General features: G+C 42.5%; 1 protein-coding gene across 1 annotated transcript in view; it reads right to left on the reverse strand.

Annotated features, from left to right (window-relative positions):
• The window catches only part of LOC120977993 (vascular endothelial growth factor receptor kdr-like), a 207,603-nt gene that overhangs the window by 100,895 nt on the left and 89,306 nt on the right, over positions 1 to 17,402 (reverse strand). The window contains exons 5-7 of the mRNA XM_040406207.1: positions 16,636 to 16,795; positions 11,927 to 12,063; positions 2,812 to 2,971 (exon numbers count right to left, since the gene is read on the reverse strand). Coding sequence (XP_040262141.1) covers positions 2,812 to 2,971; positions 11,927 to 12,063; positions 16,636 to 16,795 — 457 coding nt within the window. The remainder of the gene's footprint in view (positions 1 to 2,811; positions 2,972 to 11,926; positions 12,064 to 16,635; positions 16,796 to 17,402) is intronic.

Here is a 17,402-nt window from a genome sequence, read left to right on the forward strand (position 1 = left end):
AAACCACCCCCTCCCCAGCCACCTCCAACATGCAGTCCCATGTAATTAGCATTACCCCTCAACATTCAGTCCCATGTAAATAATATGACGTCCTCCCACAGCCGCCTTCAACATATAGTCCCATGTAAATAACATCACCCTGCACCAGCCACCTCCAACACACAGTCCAATGTAAATAACATCACCCCCTCAATTTTCAGTCCCATGTAAATAACTTCCCTCCCTTCAGCCCTATCATACAGTCCCAGTTAAATAACTACAACTTCCAACATTGCTCTGCCTCTCACACTGAGTAATCTACCCCTTCACTTACCTCTCCTCATGTAGCAGACATCACCTCAGTTCTTGCACCAGGTCTTCTCATCTTCACTGCTGTCCTCTCCTGCACTGGTCACATGATGGTGACATCATCGCAGGTCCTTTTCAGCTACTGCATTTAGAACTGATTACATGGGCTGTGATATCATCACAGGTCCTTCAGCTCTTGCACGGCATTAGATTCAACTGTATTGCCATCCTGAGGACGGCAATACAGTTGGATCTATTTGGCAGGCAGTACATTCGGAGCCTGGGACAAAACATCAGGGACCCAGGCCCCGAATGTTTTAACCTAGCAACGCCCCTGTATATATATATACACACACACACACACACACACACACAGTATGTATGTGTTATTTCCCTACTACGTACTCCAAAGATATCAAATATTATCTAAAATGTTAAACCTTTGCCTTCTGTACTTGCAAATGGTTGACACAACTGTGAAAGTGTGCTTAAACTTTTAAACAATTGTATTAAAGGGGTTGTCCGGGTTCAGAGCTGAACCCGAGCATACCCATATTTTACCCAGGCAGCCCCCCTGATGTTAGCATCGGAGCATCTCATGCTCCGATGCGCTCACTTGCCCTGCACTGGATAGCGCAGGGCAAGGGCTCCTTTGTTTACAATAACACACTGCCTGGCAGTGTGTTCGGTGATGTCACCGGCTCAGATGGGCGTGCTTTAGCGCTGCCCTAGCCGTTTTACTGGCTAGGGCAGCGCTAAAGCCTGCCCATCAGTGACGGTGATGACATGGAGAGCCTGGTTCGTCACCGGAACTCCTGCAAATGCCTTTGCCCTGCTCGATTTAGCGCAGGGCAAAGGAGAGCATCGGAGCGTGAACTGCTCCGATGCTCAAGTCAGGGGGGCTGCCTGGGTGAAAATAGAGGTTGGAAAATGGAGGCTCTGAACCTGGACAACCCCTTTAAACTAAAACTAGTCTTAATGTTGTAACATTTTGTAATATGCATTTTGTTTTTATGTTTCTCTTACAAAATAGGGACTTGAAGTTGAGGTGCCGATAGTGCTTTGGATTCCATAGATTCGTACACCTGTGACATGTCAGCGGTGTATGGATTCCACTGTGGGGCCACGGTGAGCGATGTACAGGTGGGAGCACACATCACTGTCGATGTGCTCCTGCCTGTACATCGCCCACTGCGGCCCCACAGTGGAAGCTGCTCAATTGTACACCAGTGATATGTATTGAGTGTATTGATTCCAAAGTGCTATAGACACCTATTTTGTAAGTAAAACAGAAAAATAAAAATGAAAATAAAGTATATTGCAAAAAAATTATTATATGATGTTAAATGGGTTATTGAGTAATTAATATTGATGACATATCCTCAAGATAGGTCATCGATATCAGATTGACACCCAGGACCCCTGCTGATCAGCTGTTAGAAGAGGCTGGTGCATCATGAGCATCATAGCCTCTTCCTAGGCTATACATGGTCACATGCCTTAGTTGCGGCTCAGCCTCATTGAACTGTAACAGCTGATCGGCAGGGGTGCTGGGACTGAGGACAGGCCATTATTATCTATTACTGGATAACTCCTTTAAGATAAGTTTAAAAGTTTAGGTACACTTTAAAGAAGAGTTGTACATTAAAAAAATGTATAGAAGAGAAGAAAAAGTATGCATAAATGATGGTGAATTGATAAAATACACATCTATTCAGCATAGGGCATAACTAACTAATTCCCATGCTTCGCTATCTCCATCAGTCTCATAGAGAATGAATGGAGTAGTGGGGCATGGGATGGGGACATGAGATCCCCATTGTTGAGATCGGTACAGTCTGACCACCAGCGATCAGTAAGTTATTCTCTATGCTGTAAATATTTGGCACAACCTCTTAAGATTTTGAAATTGCAGGCCTAAGGCCTAAAGCTATGTTACCGATAGATTGTAATGACAGGGCTCCTCATATTTCTCAGTAAAGTTATTAGGCTACGTCTACACAACGACATTTGTCGCGCGACCGTTTGTTGCACTAATGTCGCACGACAATTTTTATAATGGCAGTCTATGGTGTCGCACTGCAACATGCAACATGCTGCAACTGCGACGCAACAGTCGTAGAAAATCCATTCGAGATGGATTTTTCTGCGACTGTTGCGTCGCAGTCGCAGCATGTTGCATGTTGCAGTGCGACACCATAGACTGCCATTATAAAAATTGTCGTGCGACATTAGTGCAACAAAATGTTGCGCTACAAATGTTGCAGTGTAGTTGTGCCCTATCTGTTGCGCGACTTATTGTCGCTCGACAAATGTCGTCGTGTAGACATAGCCTAATGGAGACCTGCATACTGTGAAACTAGACCTATCCAAGTTCTCCACAACAGAATGGCACCAGGCAAATGATCAAATGTTAGCATAAAAGTGAATTATATAGAAATCTGTTATCACACTATAATTTACCCGTTCTTCAGTTACATTGCCCTTTAGAACAATTACATTGTTAAATTAGTACATACTTACCATGAACAGTTATCGAAATATTTTTGGCCACATTTGGAAAGTTAACGTTCATACATGTGTATATTCCACTGTGCTTCTTTGTTACATTTTTTATTTGTAGAAGCCTGTCACCCAGGTAGCCACTGCCCGTTTCATAAAGTGTTCTCTCCGACTTCAGAACCTGAGGAATGTAATATTTATATGTTACTAAATGTTTATTTAACATACACACAATTATCTAAAGTAAATCAGAAGCCGAAATCATACATGGCACCTGACATGATTGTCAGTAATGAGCTGATAATAAGGTAAAAATGACCAGATGGTGAAATATAGTGATGAGCGGCAGGGGCAATATACGAATTCGCAATATTTAGCGAATATTTTGTAGAATATTTGTCATATATTTGTGAATTTGAGAATTCGAGATTATATTCTTGATTGTGAAAATCGGCAGTGTAATAGTCGCGTAATGCGTGCGAAATACAGGCGTGGGTCACTTATGCTACATTTTTCAAGCTGGTATAAGTTTTCTGAGACTGGAGAAAATGGTTGGCATGGCAGAACATTAGACTAGCTTTATATGCAGATAGAGTGCTCCAATGTGTTTGCGCTTGCGAATTTTCGGCAATATCTGCTACACTATAGATCAATCTAACCTACAGTGACTATCTCCCCCTAACTATCTGAATTATATATATGAGTTAACTGTCTAATGTGATAACACAAAGCACAGAGCACAGCAATGACACTGCTGTCTCTTTCATAACTGCCATAAACTTTAGAAAATAGCTGCTGGGGTGGTTCTTATATAGTAAGGGGTAGGCAGTATCATCTTCTTTCTTTTTCCTGCAGGACCTGCAAAAGGACCTTCGATGACGTCATCGCGCTCACCACGTGGTGAGCGCAGTGACGTCAGCGCAGGTCCTGCTAAATGAAAAATAGAAGGTCCTTCTATCTTCATTCAGCAGGACCTGCGCTGACATGACCGCGCTCACTACTTGGTGAGCAAGATGATGTCATCGAAGGTCCTTTTGCAGGTCCTGCAGGAAGAAGATGATACTGGCTGCGTAATCAAGTGGATGAGGTGAGTTTATTTTTTTTATTTTTTTTAACCCCTTAATGGACATTTTAGTAATAAGAAAGCTATTAATTTCCCTTTTAACCATGTTAGAAGGGAAAATAATAAAATCAACAGAACACCAAACCCAAACCCAAACGTGCGTGAAAAAAGCATTGAAAAACTGAACAACAAAACGCAATAGCAGACAAAACTGACTGAAATTGCGTGCCTACTCGCGTGGGTTTGCCGCAATGCACCTGCAACGCATCCGGACAAAATCTGTGACGCCCGTGTGAAACAGGCCTTAAAAGGAGAGTGTTGCAGCAGAAAAGACACCCCCCTCTGTTGTGATACAGAGAGAGCTGCTTCAGAAGGACATGACCTCTGAGAAAGGACAGTCCCCTGTGCTTTAACCACCTCCGGACCGCTGTACGCAGATTCGCGTTCCGGAGGTGGCAGCGCTGCGCACAGTCACGCATATACGCGTCATCTCGCGAGACGCGAGATTTCGCTCCAAGCCGGCCCGCGCATGCGCATCGCGGGCCGGCAAAAGTTAAAGAACAAGTTCGTCACCAGCCTGCCAGCAATGATCATTGGCTGGCAGGCTGGCGATTTTTAAAAAATCCAATCAAAAGTCATATAACAGATCATATTAGTAAATATGATCTGTTATATGGCTTCTCTGCTCCTCTGCTGGTCCTTTTCGTCGGTTGGATCCAGCAGAGAAGCAGACTGAACTGTAAGTACACCAAACACTTCACTGTAGCCCCTGATCACCCCCCTGCACCCCAATTAACCCTTTGATCACCCCTTTGATCGCCCCTGTCAATCACCAGTGAAAGGAAAAAAAGTGATCAGTGTAAACTGTCACTTTTTTTTTTTCACTAGTATTGGCTGTTAGGTTTTAGGGATAGTTTAGGCCCCTTGGTTAGGTAGTTAGCGTCAGTTAGCGCCCACCCCACCGCACCGCAGTCACTTTTATTCGCTGAATAGCGTATCGCTAATCAGCATTTGTACTTTTATAGTATCTGTAAGTGATCAAAACTGATCACGGTCAGATCTATAATAGTATTAGTGTCACTTTAGTTCGCCCTCCACCCAAAACGCAGTGTTTGCCCGATCAGGCCTGATCGGTCGCCCACACGTGCGTTCACCCACGCCCGCCCCACCGCAGTGACAAAAAATATATATTTTTTGATCACTGCACATTCATTTTACACGCACTGCGGCGATAAAAAAATCAGTTTTGATATTTTTTATCAACCGCAGCGGCCTCCGGTACTTCGCTAGCCTCCCCTTTGTAAGACAGGCTTGCTTTTTTTCTTGGGTAGTCTCAGGGAATACCCCTAAATTTAGTAGTCCAAAATGTCAAACAGGGGGTATTCTTCTGAAGAGGCCTACAGGATTCTGACCCAGTCGGATGAGGAGTGGGAACCCTCATCTGATGAATCTAGCGGGTCAGAATATGAACCTGTGGAAAGCAGTGGCTCTCTGACCCAAAGTTCGGACGAGGAGGTGGAGGTCCCTGGCAGCACCAGGCGTACCCGGCCCCGTGTCGCTAGACCACAGGTTATGCAGGATCCGCTTCAAGAGCAGCAGAGTGGGGCTGTCTCTGCCGGATCACGTGGTGAGGCATACACCAGCAGCGCAGCCCTCCCTGGACCTAGTACCAGCACTGCCGTACAACATGGTGACGTGGCGAGCACCAGAAGGGCAGTTGAAGCTGGTACGGTGGCACGTGCAGTAGTTACCCCGTCGCAGCCACCGCACAGACAGGCCCGTAGAGCCCCTAGAATCCCTGAGGTGCTGGCAAACCCTGATTGGCAGTCACCAACTTCAGCCGCACCTGTAGTTCCCCCTTTCACCGCCCAGTCTGGAGTTCGGGTTGAGACGGCTCAAATCGGTTCGGCCCTGGGATTTTTTGAGCTGTTCTTGACTGCGGAGCTCTTGGACTTAGTCGTGGCAGAGACCAACCAGTATGCCACACAATTTATATCCGCCAACCCGGGAAGCTTTTATGCCCAGCCTTTCCGGTGGAAACCAGTCCAAGTTTCCGAAATTAAAATTTTTTTGGGCCTTCTCCTCAACATGGGCCTGACAAAAAAGCATGAATTGCGGTCATATTGGTCAACGCACCCGATTCATCACATGCCCATGTTCTCTGCTGCTATGTCCAGGGCACGATTTGAGGCCATCCTCCGTTTCCTGCATTTTAGCGACAACACCACCTCCCGTCCCAGAGGCCACCCAGCTTTTGACCGGCTCCACAAAATTCGGCCCCTCATAGACCATTTCAACCAGAAATTTGCAGATTTGTATACCCCCGAGCAAAACATCTGCGTAGACGAGTCCCTAATACATTTTACCGGGCGCCTTGGCTTCAAACAGTACATCCCAAGCAAGCGTGCCCGGTATGGGGTCAAATTGTATAAGCTCTGTGAAAGGGCCACAGGCTATACCCACAAATTTCGGATCTATGAGGGAAAAGATCAGACCCTGGAGCCGGTCGGTTGCCCTGACTACCTGGGGAGCAGTGGAAAGACAGTCTGGGACTTGGTGTCACCCTTATTCGGCAAGGGGTACCATCTTTATGTGGACAATTTTTACACAAGTGTGGCCCTCTTTAGGCATTTGTTTCTAGAACGGATTTGCGCCTGTGGCACCGCGCGAACTAGTCACGTGGGCTTCCCCCAACGGCTTGTAACCACCCGTCTTGCAAGGGGGGAGAGGGCTGCCTTGTGTAACGAAGAACTGCTCGCGGTGAAATGGAGAGACAAGCGTGACGTTTACATGCTCTCCTCCATTCACGCAGACACGACAATCCAAATTGAGCGAGCAACCCGTGTCATTGAAAAGCCCCTCTGTGTCCACGACTATAATGCGCTCATGGGAGGGGTGGACTTCAATGACCAGATGTTGTCTCCGTATTTAGTTTCCCGCAGAACCAGACGCTGGTATAAGAAGGTGTCTGTATATTTAATTCAATTGGCGCTCTACAATAGTTTTGTTCTCTACAGTAAGGCTGGGAGAACACGATCTTTCCTCAAATTCCAGGAAGAGATCATCGAGAACCTCCTTTACCCAGGAGGTTCCGTGGCCCCATCCCCCAGTGTAGTTAGCCGTCTACACGAGCGACATTTCCCCAGTGTCGTTCCTGGTACCTCAACCCAACCGTCACCCCGAAAAAGATGTCGTGTCTGTAGCAGGAGTGGAATAAGGCGTGACACCCGCTATTTCTGTCCTGACTGTCCGGACCACCCTGCCCTATGCTATGGAGAGTGTTTCCGGAAGTACCACACACAGGTACACCTAGCATAGGGATTGCATCTCACAGGACAGGCACACAGGGCTATTAGGGCCCTTTTACTCTCAGCTGCTGCAAACCTCTCCTTTCACCTGGGATAAAGTGCATAACGTACTTCGCCACATCTTTGGGCGATTTGCGCTTTGCACATTGTCCCATGGGGAAGGAGAGGTTTGTTCTATAAAGGTAAAAAAAACTAAACAAAAAAAAAATTACCGGTAAGTAAAAAAGTTTAAAAAGTTTAAAAAAGTTAATATGTTCTGTTCTAAAGTTAATAAAGTTATTGCTTTGCGGCCTGGTTTTTTCTTTTTTGTTTTGTTTTTTTTACCTTCCAGGTGGACCAACCGATCGACCAGCTGCAGCACTGATGTGCATTCGGACAGAAGCATTGCGCTGCTGTCAGATTACACGCAAGTCGGTGTATGCGGTGCTGCAAGACGAGATTTCTCCTCTGCAGTAAAAGATATGTTTGCCGAGGCATATGAGCTGAGGAGGTGGCGGTGTTCATATACTTTGGCAAACACTTTGTATATATAAAAAAAAAAAATCCCGGCAATGATTTATTCATCCACATCGATTGATGTGAATGGAGAAATCTGGTTTGCCAGGGCATACGAGCTGAAGTGGGTATGGATGTTGGGCGGAGCTCCTATGTCCTGGCAGACGCCTTTCCCCTCCTTTTTCTTTTTTTGGCAGAGATTTTTTCATCCACATTGATCGATGCGAATGAAGAAATCTGTGCCGTTCATTTTTTTCTTTCAGCCCAGAGGCTGAACGGAAAAAAAAATCTCATTACCTGTATGCTCAATATAAGGAGAATAGCAGAAACTCCTAATGCTGGGCATACATGTAATGATTGCGGAGACCCTCAAATGCCAGGGCAGTACAAACACCCCACAAATAACACCATTTTGGAAAGAAGACACCCCAAGGTATTCGCTGAGGGGCATATTGAGTCCATGAAAGATTGAAATTTTTGTCCCAAGTTAGCGGAAAGGGAGACTTTGTGAGAACAAAATCCAAAAAATCAATTTCCGCTAACTTGTGCCAAAATTTTTTTTTTTCAATGAACTCGCCATGCCCCTCATTGAATACCTTGGGGTGTCTTCTTTCCAAAATGGGGTCACATGTGGGGCATTTATACTGCCCTGGCATTTTAGGGGCCCCAAAGCGTGAGAAGAAGTCTGGTATCCAAATGTCTAAAAATGCCCTCCTAAAAGGAATTTGGGCACCTTTGCCCACCTAGGCTGCAAAAAAGTGTCACACATGTGGTATCTCCGTATTCAGCAGAAGTTGGGGAATATGTTTTGGGGTGTCATTTTACATATACCCATGCTGGGTGAGATAAATATCTTGGTCAAATGCCAACTTTGTATAAAAAAAATGGGAAAAGTTGTCTTTTGCCAAGATATTTCTCTCACCCAGCATGGGTATATGTAAAATGACACCCCAAAACACATTCCCCACCTTCTCCTGAGTACGGAGATACCAGATGTGTGACACTTTTTTGCAGCCTAGGTGGGCAAAGGGGCCCACATTCCAAAGAGCACCTTTCGGATTTCACAGGTCATTTACCTACTTACACACATTAGGGCCCCTGGAAAATGCCAGGGCAGTATAACTACCCCACAAGTGACCCCATTTTGGAAAGAAGACACCCCAAGGTATTCCGTGAGGGGCATGGCAAGTTCCTCGAATTTTTTATTTTTTGTCACAAGTTAGTGGAAAATGATGATTTATTTATTTATTTATTTTTTTTCATACAAAGTCTCCTATTCCACTAACTTGTGACAAAAAAAAAAAATTTCCATGAACTCACTATGCCCATCAGCGAATACCTTGGGGTCTCTTCTTTCCAAAATGGGGTCACTTGTGGGGTAGTTATACTGCCCTGGCATTCTAGGGGCCCAAATGTGTGGTAAGGAGTTTGAAATCAAATTCTGTAAAAAATGACCTGTGAAATCCGAAAGGTGCTCTTTGGAATATGGGCCCCTTTGCCCACCTAGGCTGCAAAAAAGTGTCACACATCTGGTATCTCTGTATTCAGGAGAAGGTGGGGAATGTGTTTTGGGGTGTCATTTTATATATACCCATGCTGGGTGAGAGAAATATCTTGGCAAAAGACAACTTTTCCCATTTTTTTATACAAAGTTGTCATTTGACCAAGATATTTATCTCACCCAGCATGGGTATATGTAAAAAGACACCCCAAAACACATTCCTCAACTTCTCCTGAGTACGGGGATACCAGATGTGTGACACTTTTTTGCAGCCTAGGTGGGCAAAGGGGCCCATATTCCAAAGAGCACCTTTCGGATTTCACAGGTCATTTTTTACTGAATTTGATTTCAAACTCCTTACCACACATTTGGGCCCCTAGAATGCCAGGGCAGTATAACTACCCCACAAGTGACCCCATTTTGGAAAGAAGAGACCCCAAGGTATTCGCTGATGGGCATAGTGAGTTCATGGAAGTTTTTATTTTTTGTCACAAGTTTGTGGAATATGAGACTTTGTATGAAAAAAAAAAAAAAAAAAAAAATCATCATTTTCCACTAACTTGTGACAAAAAATAAAAAATTCTAGGAACTCGCCATGCCCCTCACGGAATACCTTGGGGTGTCTTCTTTCCAAAATGGGGTCACTTGTGGGGTGGTTATACTGCCCTGGCATTCTAGGGGCCCAAATGTGTGGTAAGGAGTTTGAAATCAAATTCTGTAAAAAATGACCTGTGAAATCCGAAAGGTGCTCTTTGGAATATGGGCCCCTTTGCCCACCTAGGCTGCAAAAAAGTGTCACACATCTGGTATCTCCGTACTCAGGAGAAGGTGGGGAATGTGTTTTGGGGTGTCATTTTATATATACCCATGCTGGGTGAGAGAAATATCTTGGCAAAAGACAACTTTTCCCATTTTTTTATACAAAGTTGGCATTTGACCAAGATATTTATCTCACCCAGCATGGGTATATGTAAAAAGACACCACAAAACACATTCCTCAACATCTCCTGAGTACGGGGATACCAGATGTGTGACACTTTTTTGCAGCCTAGGTGGGCAAAGGGGCCCATATTCCAAAGAGCACCTTTCGGATTTCACTGGTCATTTTTTACTGAATTTGATTTCAAACTCCTTACCACACATTTGGGCCCCTAGAATGCCAGGGCAGTATATCTACCCCACAAGTGACCCCATTTTGGAAAGAAGAGACCCCAAGGTATTCGCTGATGGGCATAGTGAGTTCATAGAACTTTTTATTTTTTGTCACAAGTTAGTGGAATATGAGACTTTGTAAGAAAAAAAAAATATATATAAAAAATCATCATTTTCCGCTAACTTGTGACAAAAAATAAAAAGTTCTATGAACTCACTATGCCCATCAGTGAATACCTTAGGGTGTCTACTTTCAGAAATGGGGTCATTTGTGGGGTGTTTGTACTGTCTGGGCATTGTAGAACCTCAGGAAACATGACAGGTGCTCAGAAAGTCAGAGCTGCTTCAAAAAGCGGAAATTCACATTTTTGTACCATAGTTTGTAAACGCTATAACTTTTACCCAAACCATTTTTTTTTTTACCCAAACATTTTTTTTTTATCAAAGACATGTAGAACTATAAATTTAGAGCAAAATTTCTATATGGATCTCGTTTTTTTTTTGCAAAATTTTACAACTGAAAGTGAAAAATGTCATTTTTTTGCAAAAAAATCGTTAAATTTCGATTAATAACAAAAAAAGTAAAAATGTCAGCAGCAATGAAATACCACCAAATGAAAGCTCTATTAGTGAGAAGAAAAGGAGGTAAAATTCATTTGGATGGTAAGTTGCATGCCCGAGCAATAAACGGTGAAAGTAGTGCAGGTCAGAAGTGTAAAAAGTGGCCTGGTCTTTCAGGGTGTTTAAGCACTGGAGGCTGAGGTGGTTAAGCCAGAAGAAAATCTATCAGAGGATTTGGAGCAATTAATGAGGAGATCTCTGGATCCATATGATGTACAGGGCTGGTTCTAGCTTTGTTTGAAAGAGACTGTCGTGCACTGCATGATGCCTGATTTTCATTTTTTTTATACTAATCATGCTTAATCAGCTTCGATACCTACTTCTAGTAAGACACCTTAGCAGTGATGAGTTATCCCAAAAAAATTGTTGTAGAAAGAAGATGTTGAAATTTATGTTGTTACAGTACATTAAAGGGGTTTTCCCGGATTTTAATATGGATGACCTATCCTCAGGATAGGTCATCAGTATCTGATCTGTGGGGGTCCGACACCCGGGACCTCCACCGATCAGCTGTTTGAGAAGGCACCTGTGCTCCTGTGAGTGCTGCAGGCTTCTCACAGCTTTTCCTAGGCCAGTGACGACATGTTCATCAGTTATGTGGCCTAGGCACAGCTCAGCCATTCACTTCGATACCAAGCACAGTCGCTGTACAATGTATGACACTGCTTGGTAAGCATGGAGAAACATGGACAAGGCTGCGGCACTCACATAAGCGCTGGTGCCTTCTCAAATAGCTGATCGGTGGGGGTCCTAGGTGTTGGACCTCCACCGATCAGATGCTGATGACCTATCCAGAGCATAGGTTATTAGTATTAAAATTTTGGAAAACCCTTTTAGGCCTACATATGTACATCAACATCATCAGTCAAATGTACACTTAACACGTCTACATTATAATAAACACAAAGTAGGCTTCTACAGTAATACAAACATTATATAGATATTGCTAATCATAACTATAATCACAAGGAGTTCAGTTGTTTTATGATGATTTACCTTTCCTTCATGCACCCAATCCAAAATCACCCTAGAATTAAAGGGGGATTCTCCAGTGCAGCTCAAATGAAGAGTTTCTCCAGCCAACAGAGTTGCCCTCTCCGCTTCCACATTGGTAATTTCTGTATGACTGAACTCTGCAACAACATATGCAATTGGTTATGTAGCGTATAAACTTATTTTTGGCACCATGTACCTTTCTATGTATGAGTGATAGAAATTACAAACTATTATAAAATTATAACATATGTTAAGATGGAGAATACCTTAAATTTCATGTCACAGTTTGCGAGTGCTTTATAAGATATAAACTGGAGCTATAATCTTTATATGAAATGTGTGGTCCATCAGGAGAACCTACGTTTCTATTCCTACTTGGGTTCCATTTCTATGAGTGTACAACCCACCTCATCGAGAAAAATCAGCTGTTTGCCAAGACTCTTGGCTACTAGATCCACAGTGAGATCGCCAAGGCAGTTCCCATTTTATTAACTTCCTGGCACCCCCTGATGTAATAGAATGTCAGCAGGGTGCAAGAGGTGTATGGAGCAGGATCACAAGCTGATCCCTCTCCATACATGGCAGGTGCTGGCTGTATAATACAGCTGACAAACAACTGCAATTTAACTCCTCAGATGCTGCGGTCAATCCATCTCAGCAGTTAGACAGAGGTGGGGGCTACATAGTGATGTGGCAGGGGTTCCCATCACCTTCTTAAGGCTTCCAGGTCTGTCTGTCTGCCTGCGGAGCCAAGCGGGAGGCACAGTCTGACAGGTAGCCTTTCAGAATCCCTTAGACTGCAAGTGAAAAATAAATTGTATCACCATGTCCAAAAATGTCTGAACTGTTAAAATATAAAAATATTTTGCTAGTGCTGGCGTAGTGAATGTTGCAAACTTTTTTTTTCCTCTTCACCTTCCAAGGCGTCTCCACAGCAGAAGAAGAATCTGTGCCCTTTCTCTGCTAATTGAAGCAGCGGCACAGGCAAGAAGTTGTCAAGGCTGGGCTAAATGTTTTGGCAGATGGGTTCTTCGTCATTTGTAGAGACAGCCCCCTACAGATGAAGAAGCCCTGCTGATGAGACAAATCAATTAGTTAGAACTGATTCGCTCATCTCTACTTACAATCTACATAATTAACCTGTTTATGACCACATGCCATATGTACTGGGCTTTTATCTAGAGCATTGTACATGTAGGGCACAGGTTTAAAGCTGCAATGTAGCAGGAAACGGTTGGGTCCCTGGATTTCAGAGACAGCCAAAGGCCATGAGGAAGTGATGTATTACTGCTTCTACTTTCTCTCTTCTTGGGTACATAACATTCAATGAGTTCCAAGCAGTGAATAGAGGAAGCATCAATGCTATGATTGCCAAATGTTCTTAGGCATAGCAGAGTTGTTGGGTCTTAGCAGACCCAGATCAGCTAGCTCTGCCTGTGTAAAATTCCCTCATAGAGGGCTGTTTTTCCTTGTAATTGGGTCTTCTACGGATGCCCATGTTACAGTAAAAAGTGCAAAAAAAAGGGGCAAATATCCTCCAGCAATCTTTTTATAACCTCTTATTGGACATACAGTATCATCTACCAAAAAATGTTTTAAAGAAATAAGTTTAAAAAAAAAGGAAAAAGAATATTCGAATAAGAAAAAAATGAACCTGAGGGTTTAGGGTCCATTCACACGTCTGCAAAATGGGTCCACAATTTTGCGGAACAGGTGCGGACCCATTCATTTTCAATGAGGCCGGAATGTGCTGTCCACATCCGCATTCCGTTCCCCCAAAAAATAGAACATATCCTATTCTTGTCCGCAATTGCGGACAAGAAAAGGCATTTTCTATGTGAGTTCCGGCGAAGTGCGGTCCGCAAAATGCAGAGCGCACATTGCCGTTGTCCGTGTTTTGCGGTTCCGCAATTAGCGGATCCGCAAAACACATACGGACGTGTGAATGGACCCTTATGCTGTGAATTTTGTGGCATATTTTTGCAGTGCTAAAATACACCATGTAAGATTACAATTCACGAAAAATAAATCCAGTTTTATCCTTGGTGTCTGTTGGAATTTGTGAACTGAAGCAGGGTAGTAATAGTAAATATAATAATTTACCAATAAGTTACAGGACAGGACCCCCTTTACTTGCAAGAGGGATCAACCTTTTTTAACTGACAAAGGCTATGATTGCACAGTGCAAATATTGCAGTTTTAATTTTTTTTCTCCAAAAAAGCAGGAAGTAGACGTTTATACAGATTTTCTGTTCAACTGGAGATAGAGCTTCACTGAATGGTAATAGTGAAGAACCTTATTAAATATGATGCTGTCATAGTGCTTGTACTTTATTGTTTACTCATGACTATGCCAAAACAGTTCACCAAATCTCAGCTTCCCGGATCCCTGTGAGTGTGCCACAGAGAAATGAGATTATTGCAATCAATCACTATTACATCTAAAATATCTAACTGTGGGGCTTTATTTTGATTTAATATTTCAACATTAAAGGGGTTTTCTGCTTTGCACAATCCTTTGACAATAAACAGATCATAAAGTGTGACCTTGTTGGAACAGTCAGCTATAACCTGTCATAAAGCATGGGAATAAGTGTCTAATTTCTCTGCAACACCACCATAGTGCCCTTTTATATCAGGCGGTTGTGTAATGTAGGAAAGGTCAGGTCCACCAGAGTGAGAGATGCTCTTGTGGCAACTCTTTCCTTTGGCCAACAGATGATGATAAACTCAACAATTCCTTTAACTACCGTTATGAATCCACTACCACTCCTTTATCGATCCTTATAGGCAACTACTACATCTCTATTTATAATCAGTTTTTTTTTCTTAATTTTGATACATATGGCTCATTTATGCATTTGAAACTAAAAAGGTTTCTAATCACCTATGAAATGTTTGTAAATCGAAATAAAACTCAAAAACGAAAAGTGATGACCACTGATGCAAAGTTACTTGTGAGTGATTTACATAAATACTATGAACTTCATGAAATGTTTAATCCTTGGGATTTAGTTATAAGTATCGAGTTCACCCTCCATTTCCTCACCTGTCATTCATTTTTACTAGGCGTTTGGCCAGTGAAACGTAATAATTCACTCATGATTGTTCTATCAACAAATGTAGAATCCCTTAGGTAATACGGAATAGCCGGACAGCAGAGTGACACATTGGATAAGTCAGAACGCTAATTTTTTTTTCTCTCATTCCTAGTACTTATGAAGTTTGTAGAAAAAAAATTAAATGCTGCCAAACCTGCTGCATAGGTTCACTCAAAACATAAATTATCTCATGTTATTTCATGTTATAGAAAAACTCCAGTAGCGACACAAAGTGCCTCCCGCCAGTTTTGAGTGATCCTCTATGGATGTCATTTGTGTTTTGGCAGATTGATGGATAAAAATACCCAACTGCTAAGCAAAAATTATATTTCAACCTTCCAAACAGAAGAATAAGCCTTACCTTAAGCAAATGGAGTCTGATTTGTGCCTGAACAGGAAAGGTATACTGTATTTTTTTAATCAACCATGCAGAAGAACAAAATGGAAACAAAATGGTGCATTTATCAAGGATTCAACATTTCATAAACAAAGGCTCACTTATTGTGTCCAGTTAAAGGGGTTGTGCCATATAATACTTTTCACTCTAAAGTTTATTTTCATCAATTAATCTAGCTCTCATTCCTTGGATTGTTTTCTGTTCAAATTTGCCTCATTTGCAGTTTACTCTTATCTCCCATGCTTGAATTCTATTCATGGTTTGTCATGTGTCTGCTGTCCCATCATGCCTTAGGGCAGTGAGTTGTGTCCTGACATCAGCAGATCATGTGACACTAACATCCCTTGTTCTTACTAATGGCTCTTGTGCATCCTACATTACACGGCTCCAATGCAGGACATAATCTACAGCAACTGAATATCAAAGCAGATTTGCCACAGGTTGCAATGGTTAGCTAATAACTGTAGAATAGGGTGGTTTTGATAAATGGTGGTAACTAGGGAAGATGATATAACAGTGATATCTTTTGGGTGGGAAACCTTTATATTAGCAGCACAACCCCTTTAAAACATGTCTTTGACTCAAACTTGAGTCTATTTCACGTTTTTAAGGAAATAATTGGTTTGTGTCTGAAACATGCTTATAATGCAACATATCTGACACAGTGAACCTTTATTTATAAAATCTTTGGTTGAATCCTTGATGACAGCACTGGATAAGATCCATTTTGTTCTTCTGCATGATTGAGCCATGAATACCGGTCCCAGTAATAGTGGAAATGTTTGTTTCAAGATGTTTAACCATTAGAGGCCATTGGTTCTTGATGTAAAATTAGGGTTGCCAAGTCATCATTTGCTAGACTCTGAGATGGATCTCGAAATCATTCTTAAGTTTTTGTTTTCAATGGCTAAATTTAAGTAGTAGAAAGTATGATATAATTGCTAAAGGGGTTTTCAGGGATTTTAATATGGATGACCTATCCTCAGAACCCCTTGCTGTGCAAGTGAAGCCTTACCTTCATTGTTTACCTGCTCACCGTCCACACCTGAAGATAGGTCATCAATATTAAAATCCCGGAAAACCCCTTTAACTGTTAAGAAGTATATAGGTCCATAGGTGCCACAAACTCGCAACAGGACCTGAGTCTGGCAAAACTGTGTTGCAAATGTATAACTAAAAGTGAAAGTCCAAAAACAATACTTTATGCTTACCTACGTTTTGTTTCCAGAACAGGGTGTGGTAATGTTTTCCTCTGACCTCAGTTTCACACTGTAAAATTTCTTGAAGACTGTGGTGAGGAGATGGTATTGTAAAGCCAAACTTAGGGTCCCACTCCATTCCACGCTGATCTATTTTAAATTTATTTTGGAACTGAAGGGAGGAATAAAAAGTTAACCTTTTTACAAAACACATTTTTACATTATCTTACATAAATGTATATACAGAGGTAGCAGTCTTTAATTTGACATTCAGGAAACAATCTAATAAGCTAAGCAGCAACTTTAAGACTGCTACATCCATATATTGACAGTATACATTATATAAAATAAAAGCTCTTGGAGAGTGAACCTGATGAAAGACATTTTAAAGGCAGAACACAGAAAAGGTTAAAGGGGTTCTCATGGAATAATTTGAAATGACCTCCAGCAACCTGTCCTAGAATATGAGCAGGACTGGTGGCTTTCACTTGCAGAGCTGTCTAGGGTGGGTAAGGGGACAGGGCCTCACTGTACACTGAGCTCTGGCATCTAGTAGATCTATTGGATCTACTACATATTGGTAAGTGTTCCTGTCAGGCTGCTCACCCATGATGGCATATCACAGGCAGGATAGCATAATCACCATCTATTGTAGCGCATTGGGTTGTGCACTGAGGCCTTGCCCCCTCAATCTTCTAAGCCACTCTGCAAGTGGTTGCAACTAGCCCTGATCACATACTACAACAGGGTGCTGGTGGCCATTTTAAATCATTCCTGGA

The sequence above is a fragment of the Bufo bufo genome, chromosome 8 (genome assembly GCF_905171765.1).
Source record: "Bufo bufo chromosome 8, aBufBuf1.1, whole genome shotgun sequence".
NCBI lineage: Eukaryota > Metazoa > Chordata > Amphibia > Anura > Bufonidae > Bufo > Bufo bufo.